Source organism: Marmota flaviventris, chromosome 17 (genome assembly GCF_047511675.1).
Source record: "Marmota flaviventris isolate mMarFla1 chromosome 17, mMarFla1.hap1, whole genome shotgun sequence".
In the NCBI taxonomy this organism is placed as follows: Eukaryota; Metazoa; Chordata; class Mammalia; order Rodentia; family Sciuridae; genus Marmota; species Marmota flaviventris.
Genome location: NC_092514.1, coordinates 56439118 through 56455953, shown reverse-complemented (window position 1 = coordinate 56455953; position 16836 = coordinate 56439118). Strand labels below are relative to the sequence as shown.

At 49.7% G+C, this 16836-nt stretch overlaps 1 protein-coding gene across 1 annotated transcript; it reads right to left on the bottom strand.

Moving 5' to 3' along the window:
• Positions 1–5026: 5026 nt before the first annotated feature.
• Positions 5027–16836, bottom strand: Rapgefl1 (Rap guanine nucleotide exchange factor like 1). Its single transcript, XM_027923154.2, has 15 exons — positions 16317–16836; positions 13515–13593; positions 12527–12662; positions 12213–12310; positions 9776–9888; positions 9395–9562; positions 8450–8547; positions 8225–8347; positions 7526–7704; positions 7339–7429; positions 6734–6784; positions 6319–6406; positions 6018–6082; positions 5589–5643; positions 5027–5351 (listed from the first exon to the last, which is right to left on the bottom strand). Exons 1-15 carry the CDS (start codon positions 16834–16836, stop codon positions 5227–5229), a joined length of 1989 nt encoding a protein of 662 aa, XP_027778955.1. The 3' UTR covers positions 5027–5226.

Genomic DNA, 16836 nt, shown 5'->3' with positions numbered 1-16836 from the left:
CAGCACCACACACAAACAAAGATGTTGTGTCCGCCGAAAACTAAAAAAAAATAAATATTAAAATTCTCTATCTCTCTCTCTCTCTAAAAAAAATAAATAAATAAATAAGATCTAAAAAAATAAATAAATAAAAATAAAAAGCTGGGGATGTAGCTGTGTGGTACAGCACCACTGGGCTCAATCCCCAGGACCACCAAAATAAAATAAAATAGAAAATGGTAAAGGGCCCCTAGACTCAATCTCTAGTACCACCAAAAATAAATAAATAAATAAATGACCCCAGGAAATGTAAATTCCCTTTCTCTATGCTGTGGGCTAGTCCCCATCCCCAGGTACCTTGAGAAAGTAATTCTGGTGGTGACACCTAGTGGAAGACTAGGGCACTGCCTAAATTCCTTGCTCTCCTCTCTAAACCCCATCAAGGGTACCTTATTACATTGGTCTTCTGACTACTCCAGATCATTTTCATCCTTTTGTTCATTGCTGACCAGTCTAGGAGGTGCTAGGCTACTATATAAGCTCATATTCCCCCAGCCTCAGCCCACAGAGCCCTTTTGCTGCTACTTCTTGGTCTTGGGTGATTCTCTGAACACAGGTGGTATAAAGAAATGGATAGAAAAAGTTCTCCCCCCCCCAAAAGAAAAAGTTCTGCCAGCCACAGCCACCTGCAACAAAGCAGATAATTCTCAACTATTCAGACTCCCAGGATTTATAGAGCGTGAGCTGTATAGGCTGTAAAGTCAGAAATGAATTGGCTTTGAATGCTTGCTAGTTGTGAAATCTGGGGACTTGGCCTCTGCCTATGCTTTAAAAAAAAAAAAATCTCAAGACCTCAATTCTTCATCAGGAAAGTGGAAGTGGAGCGGATAGAACCAACCTCAAAGGTTGTTGGGAATATTAAATAAGAGAATGCACACAAAGCCAAGCACAAAGAATGGCAACTTTTGTTATCGCCTCTGAAAAATAGGTAACAGATGAGTCTGAAGGTGGCTGAGATGGGGTAAGAATAATCCACACCATTTGTCTGCCTTCCTGGGGAAGAGGGGCAACAAGGACTCCATCCTCACCTGCTCAAGGAGTCTGTCAGTGAGATGCCAGCACCCTTTGAGGAGAGCAGAACCTATTCAGCCTCCACACTTCTAGCTCCCCTAATGACCAGTCCTACAGGGCAGAAGTAGCTCTCCATGCTAAAAAGGCCCAGTTCCCAAGTGCTTTCCAGTGCTTCATCCCTAATTTCCCACTTCCATGCTTTCACTACCAAACCCGATCCCTCTTTTGAGGTCTGGGTCATCTCTTCCAAGAAAATGTATCTTATTCTGTCCTCCCCATCCCCAGGCCAAGAGTGAACCCTCTTGGCTTAATCCCTAGAGCACTTATCATCTTGTGTCTTGTGCCTATCTTCTGGTTCCCATTTCAACCAATCTCATTATTTACTCAACAAATATGTATTGAACAGGGCTGCGGTTGTGGCTCAGTAGTAGAGCGCTTGCCTGGCATGTGTGAGGCACTGAGTTCGATTCTCAGCACCACATATAAATAAATAAATAAATAAAGGTTCATTAACAACTAAAAAAGAAATATGTATTGGGCTGGGGCTGTAGCTCAGTAGCAGAGTGCTTGCCTAGCATGAGTGAGGCCCTGGGTTCGATCCTCAGCACCACATAAAAAAATAAATAAAGGCATTCTGTCCATCTACAACTAAAAAAAAAATTTTTAAATATGTATTGAGGGCTGGGATTGTGGCTTGGCTCTGCAGTAGAGTGCTCACCTAGCATGTGCGAGGCCCTGGGTTCGATCCTCAGCACCACATAAAAATAAATAAAATAAAGGTATTGTGTCCAACTACAACTAAAAAAATATATTTTTTAAAAAAAAATATGTAATGAACATTTTCTATAGACCAGATATGATTCTGGGTACTAGATCATGAACAAGACACACTCATGGAGATAAGGTGGGGCAGGTAAACACTAAGCAAATATACAAAGAAACATGTATGAGGAGTTCCTGGAAGGAAAAAAAGGAGGCTCTGGAGGGACAGTGAGGGAGGGGCTGGATCTTGATATCAAATGGTCAGACAAGCTGAGGAAACAGCAAATGTAAAAATGAGTGTTAGGTGATTCAGGAACAAGAAAGTGATCAGTGTAGTTAGAGCAGAGTGAGTGAGTGACAAAAGGGTAGGAGATGTGGACAGGGAGGGAGGATTTTGATTTTTAATCTAAGTATTATTGAAAATAGGTGACACTCTGAATTTAGGATTACAATCTGAATTGCTTTGAGCTATAACATAACTATGATAAAAGGTAGATTTTACCCTATGAACCCAATGAGTGCATACACACCCTGTGTAATGTTCATAGTATATTCATAATAATGTTCACAATATAAAAATATTTCTATCACACCAGAGGGCTTCTTCATGCCCCTGCCTGGTTGATCCTCCCACCCCATTGAGTAACCACTATTTTTACTTCTCATGTAAAGATTACTTCAACTTCTCTTAATGGGACTCAGGGCTGGGAATGTAGCTCCGTGGCAGAGTGCTTGCCTAGTATGTGTGAGGCAATACACACACACACACACACACACACACACACACACACACACACAAAGCATCTGGCTGCCCTATGGAGTCCTGACTGGTAGCAGATGGGATGGACTACAGAGAGGAAGCTGAGAGACAAGGTCAGAGGCTGTGTAGCCATCCAAGGAAGATATGAAGGTGGGATGGACTAGGGTGGTCACAAGGGAGACGTAGAGAAGTGGGTCAATCAGGATATGTTCTGGAATTATAGCTGGTGGGACTGGCCAATGAGATGAGTGAGGATGGGGGGGGGGGGGAAAGAGGCATCAAGGGTGATTCCTAGAATGTTGCCTTGAAAACCTGGGTGGATGAAAGCACCGTTTTCTGAGATGAAGATTGAACAGATGAGATTAAGGGCTCCCATGCAGCTGTTTGAGTGTGTGTTTCCTGGAGCTTAACCATCTCCTGAGACTAACACTAGGCTCCATGTGCCTTGGTGGAACTCATAGCCGTTGGCTGAATGAATAGTGCTTGCTACTTGCAACAGATAGGCCTGGGTTAGGGTTCAAGTTCTGTCCCATCTCTCACCCTATAACTTGGATCTTCTTCTGGGGCTGCTCAGTCTCCATCTTCTACCTTACAGAGTTAGCATTAAACATCACATACCTATACCATGTAAGAACAAAAATGTCCACTCTTCCAAGTTCTAGTCACTAGTGACAGGTCTTGTGAGGCTGGCTCCTTTTCCTCTCACCCACACTTTCCAAGTCACTCCAGACAGTCCTGCTGAGGGGCCTTGAGCCCTGAGAGGCCATTCCCTCTCCCATCCCTCAGTCTTTCCCCAGCCTCAGAGAAACAGAACGGAGAACAGCAGGCAGTTGATTCATAGACTTTATGGGCTTTCTCTCCACCCAGCAGATTCTTCAATGACAACTGAGCCTGTACAATACACACAGTTCACTCTGTTAAAGCTGTGGGAAGTGGGGTGTGGGCTGGCGAGCCCCTGGAAAGCAGCAGGGCAGTGTCAAGGCAAGGGGCAAGCAGCCAGGGGGTTACCACGTTCAAGGAGGGGTGGGGAACTGAAGCGAGAAGGCTGCTGAGAGGGTTCAGGAGGAAGGATGGAAAGTCCGGGGCTGCAGGGATAGAAGCAGGCATCAGCAGTTGCAGGGTGTAGGAGGGGCCATGGTCACTGTGAGGGTTGCAGTGGGTGGGTGGGGCATGGTGCCTGTGTATGTCCACAGATAGTTTTTGAAACAGGAACCAGACTGCTGTATAAAAGGGACTGTACAACATAACCTATGATACAATGTTTACATATTATACAAGGCTCTTTCCCTCTTTGAGTTTTAAAAAATAAATTTACAATTCCAGAGCTTTGGGTAAAAAATATATACACCCCAGAGCAGGAGCAGCAGCCACTTTTACTGCTGCCACTGCCACCACTGCCTATTCAAAAGGGAAAGAGTGGTGCCAGGAAGGCGGGTGAGGCTGTGCCAGGAAACCTCACCCAGTAGCTGCCAGGAGCCCCTGCACCCCGCAGCCCTGGAGCCCTATAATGGGAGAGGGAGCAGAGATAGAGGTAACAAAGGCTTTGTCAGAGTCCAGTTTCACCTCTACAGTCTCTGCCTGCTCCTTCTCTCCCCACTTTCAGGAATCTGCCCGTCCTGTTATTTTACAGAGATCCACCCCACCCAGCTCTATGGGGAGGACCAAGGGGTGTCAAGACTGGGAGAAAGGGACAGAGACTGTGTTGTTAGCATCAGATACAAGAGCCAGAAGGGGGATGACAATGCCCTTGTTAGCAAAGAGACACCCCAAAGAGCAGGAGTATGGAGAGCAGGCACCCCTAACTCCTGAGACTGCTGTGCCCCTCTGCAAGGCAGAGGAAGGGTCCTATAGGCAGCTTAGGCCTGTGTTTCCCTGAGCATCTTTTACTGTCTCATGAGAGCCCATCTAGGGATCTTGGGGAGGTCTGGGTGGGAGACTCACAGGGCTGATGGGTAACCCTCCCACCTGCTGCTGCTCTTTGCCCTTGGGAGCAGCTTGGCTCACAAGCCTGGGCATGCAGGGCAGCAGGAGGCACTAAGCGGGGGTGGGTGGGGGAGCACACCACGCTGTCCCAAGGGCAGAGCAGACAAGGGTAGCACCAAACAGAAGGAAAAATCCCCCCAGCACACATAACACCCTCCCTCCATCGCCAGATGCACTCCTGCTCCCCGAGAGGGGACACGGACACACACACACACACACACACACACAATAATAATCCCAGGGATACATCCAGGGCTCCCAACCCTGACTAAGGGGAAGCCAGACAGGCAGTGGGGAAGAAAGCTGCCAGTGCCTCCCACAATGCCTGTCTTGTGAGTTGCTGCTTGGGAAGAAGAGGCTGGAAATGCCATCTCTGGAACAGACCTCACTGGGAGGTGACAGAGGAAGGAGCACTCTATCCCCTTTTCCTCAAAAAGGCAGGAACACACCTAGTGTAGTTGGGGCGTGAAAGAGCAAGGGTAAAGGGATTTCAGAAGGATGAATAAGCTTATGAGCTTATGAATCCAGGTAAGTCCATCTGACTCTTCCCCATGGGGCAGGAAGTTGCTCCAGGGGAAATATATTCCATGTGCATTTGTTGGGACATTGTGCAAAGTGCTTGAGTGCCAGGTGCCAAGGACTCTGGTGGGGGCAGCCCAGCCCCTCCATTTTCACTGACTATTAGCCTCCAGCTTGTAGGAGAGCTCGAAGAGGAGGTTCTGGTTGTCGATGACCTGGAACTGGCGCACATAGGCCTTTGTCTGCAGGTGGTGAGGGGAGGCCTCCATGTCCAGGCCTGAGGGGCAGGGAGGGAGAGGCAGTCAGGCTCCCAGCCTCCCTTCTTCCTCTCCATACACCAGGCAAAACATTAAGATTAGGATAGGTGTTTGGCAGGAGGTACAAGGAGAAAATGGAGGACGGACCCGACCCGTGTAAGTAAAAACATGTTTAAGGACAGAGGTCCCCTTAACCTTCCCACTCAGCCAGCGCTCCACCCAAAACCCTCTTAGAATCCTGGGTACTAGGCACTCACAGAGGGGCCGGCTCCGGTATTTACGGATTGTCCTCACTTTCTCGGCCACTGAATGCTGGGAGATGACAAGAAATAAGCCCTGAAAAGGGCACAGAAAGATGCTTCCCCCTTACACACCCCCCACCTCCATTCTCCAACTCTGTTGGTTTTACTCTCTCAAGTTCCCAGTTCTGAAGGGTTTTTGAAGGACCAAAGGAGAGGGTGTAGGTGGGTACCAGGTGGGTTGGCGGGTAGAGTTGCCCCCAAGCGGCCTGTCAGCTTTGCCACCCATGGGTGGGTTGCCACAGTGATGCCACCAGGGAGACAGTTGAGAGTCTGTTAGGCAAGCTGGGTACCATGGAGGAAGACTTCTATTTTAGGAAGGTGACAGGAGAGAGGGGGAGGACAAAGCCCCTCACTCATGGACAGAGAGTTGGCAGAACTACTCACCAGCTTCTCAATGTTCACCAAGCCATCTATGAGGGTCTTACTCCCCTCGTGTAGGAATGTCAGGTCTAGGGTAAGAAGAGAGTCAAATTTGAGGCACACAGAGGAGAGGAAGTCCAAAGGGCCATGGCATATAGGACCCTCCCCCTGGGGGAGGGTCCTTTATGCCAGTCTATACTTCAATCTGGAAGTCTCCTCAGTAGGACACATAGAGCTGAGCTGAGAGGGGACTGAGAGTCAGAACTGGGGCTTGGGAGAAGGAAATGTGGAGAGGAGAACCACAGTGTGGCAGTGACTCTCTCACCTTTGAGGATCAGAGGTACGAAGGGAATCACAGGGGGCTTCATTTTGGAGATCACTTCTCGATAGCTTTTGTGGTTCCTGCAAGGATCCTAGCATTCCACAGAAGAGGGATAAGAGACAGATGGGCTCAGTGTACCCCAAACATGTCTCCCACTCTCTCCCTCATCTCCCTGCCCAATCAGCTAGAGGGGTGTGTGGGTGTCTAGCTGGGTGTGTGACAGGGAGGGGCTTATTGCTCTCCTCCCCTCCTCCAAGGAAAACAGGGTAGCAATACTTCCACCCTTCCCCTTCCTGCATGGTGGGTAGAGGAGCAGTGTCCCAGGCATTAAAAACCTTGAAAAGGAAGCTAAAGGCAGAGGGTTTACGAGAACAGGGATGAAAGTCCAAGGGCAGTGGAAAGAGCCAAACCCACTCACTGTCAGGTTCTCAAATTTGCGGAACAAGTTCTTGAATTTCCCTGGCAGCTTCTGCAGAGTTTGAAGGAAGAAGAAGAGATGTCAGAGTGGAGCACCTGGGATATCACAGGAACATCTGACTAATTCCCAGCATTAGAAGGGGAAAGGGCTGGCATATCTTGCTCAGGGAAAGGGCTGGCATATCTTGCTCAGTGGTGGGAAGCCAGTGGGTGGGGAAGCAGTCAGTCCTTGGAAAAGTCCAGAAGTTGAAAGAACCCAGAGGACTGAATTTTTCTGGGGAAAGAGAGACTTCTGCTCATGCATGTACTATGACAAGGAGCATAGCAAAGCCACCTGGTTGCTGGCTGAAACTCAGCCCTACTCCTAAGGTCAGTTCCTCTCAGTCTGGGAATTTGGCTTTTTACCAATTTGCACCAAGAAGATGTGACACAAGCTGTGACCTGGGGCTATAGTTGCCAGAAGAGGGCGCCTGCTTCCAACCAGCACAAAGACTATTTGTAATCACAGGAGACGAACTGGGGTGAGCCCCCCAGAAGCCAAGATCCCTGAAATGGGATGACTGAGCTAGCTCCGTGGCAAGAGAAGGAAGGAAGGTGGTTCCTCACCTCCCAGGTGAGCCGCAGGCGGCTCACGGCGGCGTTGTCCAGCCCCATGACCACAGCGTAGAAGGACAGCAGGTCCTGGTTCTGCTTGCAGCTGAGGAGTGCGGGGCAGGGTTAGGGGGGCATCTGGCAGCTTGCCGCTGCCGAGCCTCTGTGTGCCCCTCGCCCCGCCGCGGCTGGCCACACTCACATGGCTGCGATTTTGATGAACTTCTTGAGCAGCTGCGCGCGCTTGCCCGGGGCCTCACAGAGCAGCACCTCCGTAGCCACCCAGTGCGTGACCTCGCTGCACCGCTGCAGCAGCAGCTCCAAGTTGGCGGTCTCCCGGCGACCGCGCTCCCCGTGGAACACGTAGTCCACGAACTCCAGCTACACCCGCAGTGACGGAGGGGCCACCGAGGTGTCAGGGCATGGGTGGGAAGATGGCAGCGTAGGGCGCGAGGAGATGCAGGAGGCAGGAGCCCAGAGCGTGAGCGGGGAGGGGGGGGGGGGACAAGAAGCGAGAGAGAACCAAGGTTAATAGGATATTACCATCTATTGAGCATTTACTAGGTGCCAGGCACCTGCTAAAGGCTGACTTCTCCTCAAGACAACCACCCGAGAGACATTATTGTCGCTTACCTTTTTTAAAAAATTCTTTTAACAGTGAATATTTTAAAATTACCCTGAGTCAGTTTCTGGGTAAGCTGTGCTTTGGCCCTAAATCACTCAGGTATGGAGTCTCTCTCTGCCATTTTTTGAGAAGACAAAGGCTTGAGGAGGTCCTGGCTGTGCATTGCCCAAGGGCATGCTGCAATTGAGCCATCTAACCAGGAGGGTCTGCTATGAACACTGACTCCCATTGGCTCATTTCTCCCGCCTCACGCCCAGCACCAGCCTCAGTCCCCACCTCATGCACACATCGGAATAACTCCCAATGGAAGGCAGTAAGGTGGTTGGCAACGTCCTCCGGCTCCACTCGGTGGATCTCTGTGTCTCCAGGGGAGACCTGGATCTCTTCAGGGAGGGGTACCTGTGACAGGCAGGGACAGAGGGGCTGGGCTCCTGGTGGCAGGGTGAGGGACTGTTCACAGTGCCCCCTCAGCCCTTGCTCCCAGCCAAAACCTTGTCTTACCAGGGCCTCATAACTGTCCCGAGTACAGGCAAACAGGTGGCTGTTGATGCCCAGTGTGGTGAAAACACAGTCCTCAGTAGGCTGGAGAAGGACCTTCTCTGCAGGAGAACAGGCTGCTTAGCGCCCCCCACCCCTTCCCTCACACATCCCAGACCCTGTCTCCTTTCGCATCCAGAACACCTAGCCCTGCACTGACACATTCTAGACCAGTGGGACTCATGCTGTCACCAGTTGATGCCATATTTATCTGCCATACTTATCATATTTATTATTTTTGCATTCGTAATCTTCCTTTTTTTTAACCTCCAACATTCTTTCATAGCTTTTTTTTTTCCTTCCCTCATTCTTTTGTCCCTTTGACATTGGAAAGGCAGGACTTTTTTTCTTAGAGGAAAATAAGATACACTGCAGGCCTTCTGTCTCCCCACAGAGATTAGAACCCCTGCATCTTTTTGTGTTGTTTTTGTGGTACTGGGGACTGAACCCAGGGCCTAGCATACGCTAGGCAAGTGCTCTACCACCGAGCTATATACCAGCCATTTATAGTTTTTGAGACAGGGTCTCGCTACATTTCCCAGGCTGGCCTTGACTTTGTGATCCTCCTGTTTCAGTCTCCTGTGCAGCTGGGATTACATGCATGTGCCGCCATGCCCTACCACCCTGTCTTTACCCTGAAAAAAGAACTAGAACCCAATCCCCCAGGTGAGTGAGAGGCAGCACTCAAATCAGAATCCCAGGGTACTGGGCTATTGCTTCCCAAACTTTAATCCCCCAGAAGTCTTTTTTAGCCAAATGGAGATTCTGATCCAGAAAGTCTGGGGTAGGGTCTGAGATTTTTTAAAATGCTCCCAGGAGATGCACATGAGGCTTGTCTCAGGATCATACTTTGAGTAGCAAAGACCTAGAATTCAGTCTTTGTCTCAGCCCCAGGGCACTGACCCTTACCTCCTGAGGAAGCCACAGCTACCAGAATGAGGGAATCCTCACGCCCTGCGGGCTCCTCTGAATACTGCAGCTTCTCTGTCACAGAGCCCAGAATGTCCTGCACAGATGCTGAGAGACGGCTACGTATGGTCACGTAAGAGTGGTCAGGCATGTAGACTCGGCAGAAGACTGCACAGAGACAGGAAAACAGCTTTTCAACACAGGTAGTTACCAGCCCCTCCAGGGCACCTCTGTTCTATACCAGAGGCTGGCCTCTGAAGATAAGTGTACTATCTACTTCCACTACACAGGAGACTCCTCTGATGGTACCCAAGACCCAGATACCCCACAATCCTCCCGAGTCACTTGGGAAGCCCTGCCTTTTCTAATGGTGATACTCACTCTCATCTGAGCCCCGAAAAGCCACTCGGGTCTGGAGACAGGAATCTATCCGACGGAAATGGCGGAAGAGTGGCTTTACCTGCTTGCTGGGTGGCTGGCTCTCCTCTGGGATCCTGGTACAGACACAGTGGGGCATCAGCAAGCTCTGCTGGGCATTTGGAGTACTAAGCAGGCAACATTAAGCAAGGATATTAGAATTGGGTCAAGGACATACCAGCTCCACTTTCAGAAAGTGGTTAAAGGGATCAGAAGAGAAGACAATGACCAGCATGGGACAAGTGACCAAGTGACCCAAATCAAATGCCACTTTTTCCACCAGTTCTTCTCTGATCCACCCCCCCACCAGGAAAGGTCACTTGCTTGCCTCAAATGCTGTAAATATTGGGACATTATTGCTTATGTTCATGTCTTATTTCCTCTATGAGACTGAGAACTTTTGAGGACTGGGATTTGTTCTTACTGAATTTTTTTTTTTTTTTATCCTCCAGGGCCTAGCACACTGCTTGGCACATGGTAGGTAGTAGGCCATCAGATGTTTTCTGAATTTTGCCAACAAGGACTTCACAATCTGGGAGGGAGACAGACGTGCATACAGCTACTTCTAACACCAGGCAGGAGGTATTGGTGATGTGAAAAAGGCACAGGAGAGAGATGTTGAAAGCTATTCCTAAAAGGAGGATCTGTGTGACACTTTCATGGAGAAGATGGCATTTGACCTAGGCCTTGAAGGACAACAGGAAGTGAAAGAGGTGGGAGGAAGGCATTCTGGGTGTATGATATAAGCAACAGCAGGAATCTGGGAAAGCACAGGAGTTGAGAGAATGGTGGGCTATATAGGGAGTGTCAAGGGTAGAAAAAGATGTGGGATATGAGGTGGGAAGGATCAACAGAAGGCAGAAAGAGAAGGGTGTTGAATGCTGTGTTCAGATGTTTAGCTTTGTCTTAGAGGTAGTGAGAGAGTGTGGATGCTTTTGGAACAGGAGTGTGATGGTATTGTTTATACAAGTTTGAAAGATCTCTCTGTTGTCAATGTAAAGAAAGGGAGAAATATGCAAGGCCACAAGCTGAAGCCCTGAGTAGGAGGCTGCGGCAATAATCCAGGTAAGAGCTGGGTGTGGTGGCACACACCTGTAGTCCCAGCAGCTCAGGAGGCTGAGGCAGGAGGATTGTGAGTTCAAAGCCAGCCTCGTCAACTTAGCAAGACCCTTAGCAACTTAGTGAAACCCTGTCTCTAAATAAACTATAAAAAAGGGATAGGGAGGGCTGGGTTTGTGGCTCAGTGGTAGAGCACTTGCCTAGCATGTGTGAGGCACTGGGTTCAATTCTCAGCACCACATATAAATAAATAAAATAAAGGTCCATTGACAATTTAAAAAAATTAAAAAGAATAGGGCTGGGGACATGGCTCAATGATTAAGTACCTCTGGGTTTAATCCCCGGTATCAAAAAAAAAAAAGAAAAGAAAAGAAAATCCAAGTGAGAGTTAAAGAGGCCTATACAAGGGCCATGGTGGTGGGAATGGAAAAGAGAAAACTGAAAGGACAGAAGGGATGAAGAAATGCAGTGGAGTCCTGAAGGCAGCTCACGAGTTCAATTTTGAGGGATTTTGCCAACTTATGTTTAACACAGCCATTAAAATTTGCATGTATGTGTGTATAAACACACATTTTATAAACATGTGCTCAAATAAATTATTACATAAAAGGAAGTATGCTAATTGTTTTGGTACAGTTTATTATTATCTGTGCTTTTGAGATTTTTACCTCTAGTGTATCAGTACTGTGGAAATGCTATATAACATTTAGCTACCACACACATCTCTTCTCTATTCCATATTCAATGACATCATGTCAGTAGCTTAAAATCAAAAACGATGACAGAATTTATGCCATGGAATCAGCAAAAGCTAAGAATCAAGGCTCTTTCTCCTGAGCATTAGTTGTTAAATATTAACTAGTTCACCACTGGATTAACAGGCAAATGGATGGGTGAATGGACAATAAAAATGACTGGACACAGTGCTCTGTGTCACCCTTCAGTAAGAGAAAGGGGCTAAAATAAAACCATATTGAAGTCAGGTGCAGTGGTGCACAACTGTAATCCCAACAACTCAGGAGGCTGAGGCAGGAGGATTGCAAGTTCACAGCCAGCCTCAGCAACTTAGCAAGGCCCTAAGCAAGACTCTGTCTCAAAATAAAACATAAAAAGGGCTGAGGATATTGCTCAGTGGTTAAGCACCTCTGGTTTCAATCCCTGGTACAAAACACATATTCACACATACTCATACATACACACATACATACACACACACATATACACACACATTCACAGGACAACAACAACACTATGTTGAGCCAAAGAACCAGAGGTAGCCCCTGTAATAGAGGAATTCAGGGGACCTCTTTCCTGACCACTCCAGCAACCCATTTTCCCTCACTTCAGCTCCACTGTCTCCACAAGCTGGTGCAGCCTCAGTGTTTCCTCTCGGAGGTCTTGGTAAAGGGATTCATCCTTCATAATCAGCAGGTAGAGGTCCTGAGAAGAGGAGGACAGGGGTTTCATTCCAGGTACCTCTTTCTGCAAGGGCCAGGGCAGGGACTCCATGCCTTTGAGCATAGAAGAACCATATAATCCAAGACCCAATAACATCTTTTGCTTCCAGATACCCAACTTGAGGAGTATGTTTCCTTCAAAAGGGCTTCCTTCCAGAGCTAATAGCTTGCTCACCCACCTTTTCTTCCCCAGGCCCACCTTGATGATGTGGCCGGCCCCCTCTTCCTCCTGCAGCAGCCCTTGGTAGGTGTCCAAGAAATGGAGTAGCATGGCTAGACAGGCCTGCTTCCGGCCTAGCCCCTCAGGGCCCTCCAGGACCCCTGCCCGAACAAAGCTGACCACTAAGTCAAGAAAAAGCCATGGACAGGCAAGCCTGAGGAAATTGGGAAGAGAAGCAATGACAGGCTAAACTACCCCCAAATATTCTCTAGGAGCCAAGACCTTCTCCTGTGCCAGCCCAGGTTTTTGCATAGAATAGGTAGTGATGGCATCCACCTGATCACATCCATTTCCTGTTAGCTTTTCACTTACGAATACCCTGCCCAAGACCCATCCCATCCTCTGGCCAGCCCAGGGCCCAGAGCTTACAGTTGCACCCACAAACCTGACTTTATTGCTTTGTGAGGCCTGATGTTGCTAAGAGAATCTAAGACATTCTACTTACTCAGTGACCTGACATTAAGAATTAGGTTCTAAAATAACTCAGTGAAAGGCTATCTGCTTATATGAGATCTAATGAACAGGCTGGCCAGTGGCTCATCTGTACTGCCCAGGGTCTCCTACTGAAGCCCAGCCAAGACCTGATGTTGACAGCAGACTCTGTAATAATGCACTGGACAACCAGATGTTTAGAAGAATAATTCAGTGGGAAGAGAGGCACCCTTATTAGGATAATAACACCTTACATCTATACAGGTCTTTGCAGTTGCCAAAGAACTCTCACATCTACTATCAGATTGATCTTCGCAGCAGGCCATAGGTAGGCAGGGCAGGTATTATTTACCTCCATTTTACAGAAGAACTGGAAGCCCCTGGAGGTGAGGTGATCTACCTAAAGAGACACAGCTGGTGAACTGAAAAGCTGGGTATATTTTCTAGGGGAGAGCTTGAGCTCTGATGTCACACGTGGGATAGAGAAAATGGGCTGCCTCCTGGCCTATCTTTTACAAATTCCACAAAAGGATATTACTGATGTAGTTCCTGTAGAAATTTCTCCGTTGGGAGGAAGAGGGAGTGGGTAAGGACGATGTCATCAAGCAAGATATCTGTGGAGATCAATGGGTGCCAACGAATGTCAGAAGAGCACTTCTAGGACCAGACTGGAAATCCTACACTCCTTCTCTGGCCTCCAAGGGCAAGTTCTCTTTAGGCAGGCTGGAGCCCCGGCCACCTGCCTTGTCATGCTCTGCACACGTGCACACACATGTGTGAAGATCCTGGGCAGCTGTCGCGGGGGTGGGGCTGGCAGCTGCCAAGGCAGCTGGAGGGAAGGAGGTGTGCCTTTGGCAGCAACGCATACTTCTCTTTGGTATATGTGGAAAGTTGGTCAGATAGCACACCAAGCCTGAGAACTGCCTGAAAAATGAAGTAGCCCACAGAAGGGTCTCTAGACAAAGAGAACTTCCAAACAGAGAGGTTAGGGTCAGTGGTATGTGTATGTATCCCTCCTCCCCTCCTTGCTCCCTACCTCACTACTTTGAGTTCTACCCAGACAGGTGGGAACAAGACCCATTAAAATGGAGAGGGAGGGACTGCCATCTCTTTGATCTCAGAGGCTTTAAATAGAAAGCTTGTGTACTCTAGATGCCCAGAGATGCAAGGGTTAATGATGGAAGGGTGGAGGGGAGGGGCTCCTCTCACCACCCTTTTCCCTTCCACACCCCTGTCTGGGCCTGGCTCAGCCAGTCAGCCGGGTACAAGGTCGCCCTGACTCGCAGCCAGTCCTGGGGTGGGGCAAAGTCTCCTGGCACACACAGGCAGGGCACAGGGAGGGAGCCAGGTGTCTTCACCAGGACAGGTTAGGGCCAGGTCCCCAGGCACTGCTCCAGGACAAAACCAAGGCTTCTGACAGACCTTGGCTCACCATCTCAGGCCATCAATTCTAGCTATGAAGATGAAGAAGAACCAACACAAAATCATCTATTTCAACCATTTTCATTTCACAAATGAGAAACTGAGGCCCAGTGCTAGAAGGGACTTGCCTGGAGCTGGAAGAACCCCGATTCCTGCATCTTTGCTCTTTTCTCAATATGTTGGAAGAAGGGCAAAGTGTCAGGGTAGAACCTAGTGGTCAGATGGGGCTGCCCAGATGTTCGAGAGGCTCTGGCTAGGTGTGGAGGACCTTCTGTAAGCCCTTTCCTCCTACACGCCCTGGGAGGAAACCAAAATGGCTTGAGAACACGGGTTATAATGGAAGTATCAGGGTGGCAGTTTAAGCTGATTCTCAATTCACTCTGGGACTGGTTTGGGCTTTCCCAAACCAGTTACTCTGGGGATCCAGCCTGCTTGGCCAGATAATATGGGTAATAATCAATTCAGGAGCCTCACCCCAGGGGAGAGAGCAGAGTCTGTAGCACCAGCCCCCTGTGGAAGGGCAAAGAGAGTTTCTCTCTTTTCCTCTTTACCTAGCTACACTGCTATATTCTGAAGTAAGTCAGAGATATCTCAGCCCTGACCCCCAGCTCCAGGAACAGTGACTAGGAATAAGGAGGTCTCTTTATCTCACAGGAAAGCAAAGACAGAGCAAAAGAGGAGCATGGGACAGAATGGGGGAGATGCTGATATGGGGGCTATAGTTTGGCATCTGTCTCTTCCAAAGCAGGCTCTGGTCCAATGCACAGCCTCCCCAGGGAATGTGTCATAGAGACACAGGGTGTGTGGTGTAGGCGGGAAGTTATGGTTAGGAGAGCTGTGTGTGTCTGATATTTTTCTAATTAAATCCAAAAGGTGTCAGCTCCCCAGGGCAACTGTAGCCTGAGCCAAAGGAGAGGACCCAGACCTTGAAAAAAATCTAGGGGAGGTGTCCCACTCCACACACCTAGGTTGGAGTTCCTTGCAGAGGGCTAAGAGCAAAGTGTAATCCCTCACCCATCTTTAGGGTCTCAACTTGGGCTTCAAACCTCAGACCCTCCTATGCTTAATGCCTGTCTAGAGTTGGACCTAAGAGTCCGAGGTCTTCTACCTCAGCACTAACCAGTAATTTGGGACTCAGTTTTCTTAAAGGCCCCTTAGTAAGGTGCTGATGGGGAGGGGTGAAATAGCATCATCATTTAGGGAATAAGCCTCTCAGGGTGTGGTTATTATTTTTTAAAGCAGCCAAGAGCAAAGGCCTGACACCGGAAGGGTGGGAGCCAGAAAAGCCCCAACTCCCCTGGATGTTGCAGGGCCCTGATGCACAGGCCCTGATGCTGAGGCCCCTTTCTTCACAAACACTGAGTCCATCCCCAAATAATGCTAGCCCCTACCAAGCTGCTAAGGAAGATGCCTTTGCCTAACCCCCAAAGGCAGCTTGGGCCTTGTCCACGCTGATTTATCAAGTGGGCTGGCCTGTGCTCTGGGGCTTTTACACAGTCAGGGACTCCTGTCAGGTTTTTCAGGCCTTGGGCACTATTCGAAGGTGGCACAGGTTGAGCTCAGAAGCTTCCATTTTAATATGTCAGGTCCCAATTTAAGGGCACAGGAGGAGGCAGTCAACAGCAGGGACCCATGGGAGATTGTGGCTAAAATGTCCAGAGGAGGGGAAGGGTAGCTGAAGGAGAGGAGGCTCAGCTTCTTCCCTGGTGGGTGAGACAGCTACGGGAATGAAGGTGGGCACTGCTGCTCCTCTTATGCTTGAGACAGGGTCTGTGGCTTAGCTCAGTCCCTACCCGGTTTAGGGGGAGCCCTCAAATCCACACCCAGGCTCAGGGCCATTCCCACTCTCCAAGGGCAAGAAGAGGAACCAGGGGCACCCCCTGCTCTGGGATGGATGAGCCTGTGGACTTCTTACCTGAGGCGCCGCTGTCCCTGGTGGCCCCTCCAGCCAGCCGTTCCAGAACCCGGTTCAGAAGATGCTCCGGCAGCTCAGGAGCACCCAGGGGCGCCCAGGGCGGTGAAGTGAGGGGCTCGCCTGGGGACAGTTCATCTGAGGAGTACGAAGAAGGGGAGCGCAGGGGTCCCCCGCCCCCGAGCGACCCTGGCCCTGGCACCTCCTCTAGCTGTAGCCAACAGGGTCCCCCGCTGACCGGCTCCTCTGCGACCCCCGCGGGCTCTCCCCCTTCTTCCTCAGCGGGCGGTTCCAGCCCTGGCTCGGCTGGGGGCTCCCGGAGGAAAGCTGGGAGCAGCAGGCGAGACACACTCTGACGCCGCTGCAGCGGCCGCGGTCCCCCGGCTGGACCGCCGCCCCCGCCAGGTCCCCCACCCCCTCCAGGCCCGCCGCAGCTCCCCGGACCCCCGCCAGGACCTCCCGCCACCGTCCGTCCCGCCAGCTGCGATGTTTGCTTCTTCAAAAATTTCTCCAGCGGCTTCAT

What these genes read in the sequence shown, in the direction of transcription:
- Rapgefl1 (XM_027923154.2), bottom strand. Translation starts at nt 16,836, where the DNA reads ATGAAGCCGCTGGAGAAATTTTTGAAGAAGCAAACATCGCAGCTGGCG. An exon ending in GTGGAGACAGTGGAGCTGAA is followed by an intron (nt 9,889 to 12,212) that starts GTGAGGGAAAAT and finishes TGTCTGTACCAG; the next exon opens with GATCCCAGAGGAGAGCCAGC. An exon ending in TGGTGAACATTGAGAAGCTG is followed by an intron (nt 5,644 to 6,017) that starts GTGAGTAGTTCT and finishes GTCATCTCCCAG; the next exon opens with CATTCAGTGGCCGAGAAAGT.